General features: G+C 39.0%; 1 protein-coding gene across 1 annotated transcript in view; it reads left to right on the forward strand.

Annotated features, from left to right (window-relative positions):
- Positions 1-1,107, forward strand: part of BATDEDRAFT_28975 (uncharacterized protein) — a gene marked incomplete at both ends in the record, with an annotated part of 1,590 nt that extends 483 nt beyond the window's left edge. Inside the window, 2 exons of the mRNA XM_006683407.1 lie at positions 86-806; positions 859-1,107. Coding sequence (XP_006683470.1) covers positions 86-806; positions 859-1,107 — 970 coding nt within the window. The remainder of the gene's footprint in view (positions 1-85; positions 807-858) is intronic.
- Between the last annotated feature and the right edge of the window lie 1,862 nt (positions 1,108-2,969).

Genomic DNA, 2,969 nt, shown 5'->3' on the forward strand with positions numbered 1-2,969 from the left:
CTGTATTGTCATCAACGCTGATTGCTTGTTCGGTTACTACAGCTACTCCAGTTAATCCCAGCGCGACTGCAAACCTTGGATCTAGTTCCACAGCTATTTACACTGCAACTGCAACTACTTATCCCAACATTTTGACATTTGTTGATTTAGATGTAGACACGGTTAATTGTGGTAGATATTCAAGGAAGAAAAAAACAGTAATCAAAGAATACGCAAAGAGGGTACATACTTTCAAAGAAACATATGGAGAATGCAAGTCGATAACAGCAAAAATTATTGATCAAACAATAGCGGTAGAAAATCTGAATGAAAGAATCGAGTCAATGTCGCCTGTAACTATGCCAAGTGATGGTGGCCCAGGTTATACGGAAACTATGTCACTCATTCAAGATGGGAATGCTGCTCTTTCAGATCTTCAAAACCAGCAGATAATATGCGATAGACAACATTATTCTGAGTACGAGAAACTGCGTTTAGCTGAAGAAAGTCTTGCAAGAAAGTTTTTTGGTGGTTTCCGCGTCAATTCTGGACTGGTTAGTGAGGAGCGCATGATGGACCTTTTAACAAGTCAGATCTTTCTGAATTGTTTTGGTAAATTTCACATTGACATACGGAGTTCATCAATGGACTCTGAGCGTGCCTCTACTAGTGGAACGCAAGGCTCATCACCACAACCTCAAGGTCCACCACCATCATATGGAGTTGTAATGAGGAAACCTAAACTCTATAAAGTGACTCAACAGAACCCAGGTGATCAACCTCCATCGTATCAAGAAGTAATACGCAACCCTCAAAAGTTCCCCAAGGTCTTGGAAGATCCTGATATTACCGAATCGTCATCGATGAATCCATCTATAGTTCATTCTACTCAAACATCTTCCAGTGTTCCACCCAGTCAACATACAGCTTCATCCACTTTACGGAGAGTTTCATCCACTCTACAGAGAGCTTCATCCAGTCTACGGAGAGTTCCATCTAGTGTGCGAAGAGCTTCATCCACTCTACAGAGAGCTTCATCCAGTCTACGGAGAGTTGCATCTAGTGTGCGAAAAGTTTCATCCAGTCTTGCATGGAAAGTCGATCGTTCTTGAGTCGGTCTTGAGATGAAGATCGCGAGTTATTGATTCGAGTGCTAATCCGAACTGGTTCTAATCTAATCGACTGTCATTCTACAACCGCATTACTGATTCAACTTGTAATAAATACATTACATTACAATACATTGAGCATACATGTGCTGGGTTTGATCATTCCAGTCTTGATCAACATGCTTGCTGATATCATTGTACTTTGACACTTGTATTTTAAATACAGTTGGTTATATATTGCATGCCTGTACAAATCGATGATCATGACATGCATGTGTTTTGTTGATATAATATCAGTTGACAAGTCGTATTTACACATCATGTATCAAGTAGAATACCGAGACTAACAAAATAGTTGTGTGTTGATATCAGATCTGATCAACTCGACCAGTTTGACTCGTTCAAAAATGGCGAGTCATTGGTATACTCGCTGTAATATATCATATTACACTATTGATATCGTGCATCCAGTGTCAATGCAATGTATCAACTCACTCGATATGGTTGGTATCGATCGTTGCAGTCGTCGAGTGCCGTCATTGGTCATGCGTGTACCAGCTGTGTGTGGTTGATATTGACCATCATGATATGTATTCAAATGCAGCATACATTGTGGTATGTGTGACATGTGTGATTGACTATAACTGGTGTGGACTGCAATCGATTGTGCATGGTAATTTGATATTGATTGCAGTTGTTGATCGATACTCGGACTACTCAATTTTGGTTGTATTTATGACTGGATGTTTGATTGGATACTTGACATGACTGGTCATATATGGTTTGCACAACAGTATGGATTGTACAATGATCACTGTCAAGATGTACATGTCAAGTGCGTGTATAACCAGGTTGATGATATTGACCAGTTGACACATGCCGATCAACTCAACTGGTATGCATTGTATGTATATACATGTATGGCTTGATCACTCGAATGTACATACTCGACATATACTGACACGACAATCACCATCACAATCAGGTTGTATGTGGACAATGTTGTGATGTCAAATGTCTGGATCAAATTGCAGTATACATACAAGTCATACAACGAGTTGCTCAAGTGATGGAGTGAGTGCATCAATCCAGAATACAAGTCAACCATGACATATGATCATGATGTGTGGTTGATACAGCTATATAGTGACAATCGATATTGATATATCTACAACATGCAATGTCAACACAACAGTTGCAAGTCATTGATCATCAATGTGACATTGTGGTTACAACATGAATTGCATTGTATTGATTCAGTTGATTGATTGAATTACTGGACAATATGCAGTGATGATTGATCATGTCGAGTTGAATGCAAAGTATTACTAAACCATGACATGTTTGAATCATGTCAATCAATTGTGATTGCAAACCATACAATATCACAACACATTGATGACCGTCATATCGACTTGATACCAGCCATTTCCATATAGCTATGCGATATTATTTTGAACTCAACTTGCTTTCCTATATTGTGACATACTGTCCCTCTTTAGAGTAGAAAAGGGTGGGAGATGCGCAATCAACCAGCCATAAATAGTTGAACACACAACCAAACACCAGCTCAACCAATATTATGGATCATTGCATGAATGGATATCCCTTTAAAGTTGCTTTGATACTCGACAACAGTAAATCTACATCAACCCTGACAACAACAATAGTCCCTTGTGACAGCCATTCAAGGAACATGCTTTTAATACCATTCACTCAATAATGGATATAAATGCAATCCAAAAAGCAACTTGTTGAATGACAATCATTTACAACTTGCTCAACCAAACTACTATGATGAAGTTATTGATTGCTGTATTGTCATCAACGCTGATTGCTTGTTCGGTCACTACAGCTACTCCAGTTAATCCCAGTAGGACT

This window comes from Batrachochytrium dendrobatidis (genome assembly GCF_000203795.2).
Source record: "Batrachochytrium dendrobatidis JAM81 unplaced genomic scaffold BATDEscaffold_141, whole genome shotgun sequence".
Lineage (NCBI taxonomy): Eukaryota > Fungi > Chytridiomycota > Chytridiomycetes > Rhizophydiales > Batrachochytrium > Batrachochytrium dendrobatidis.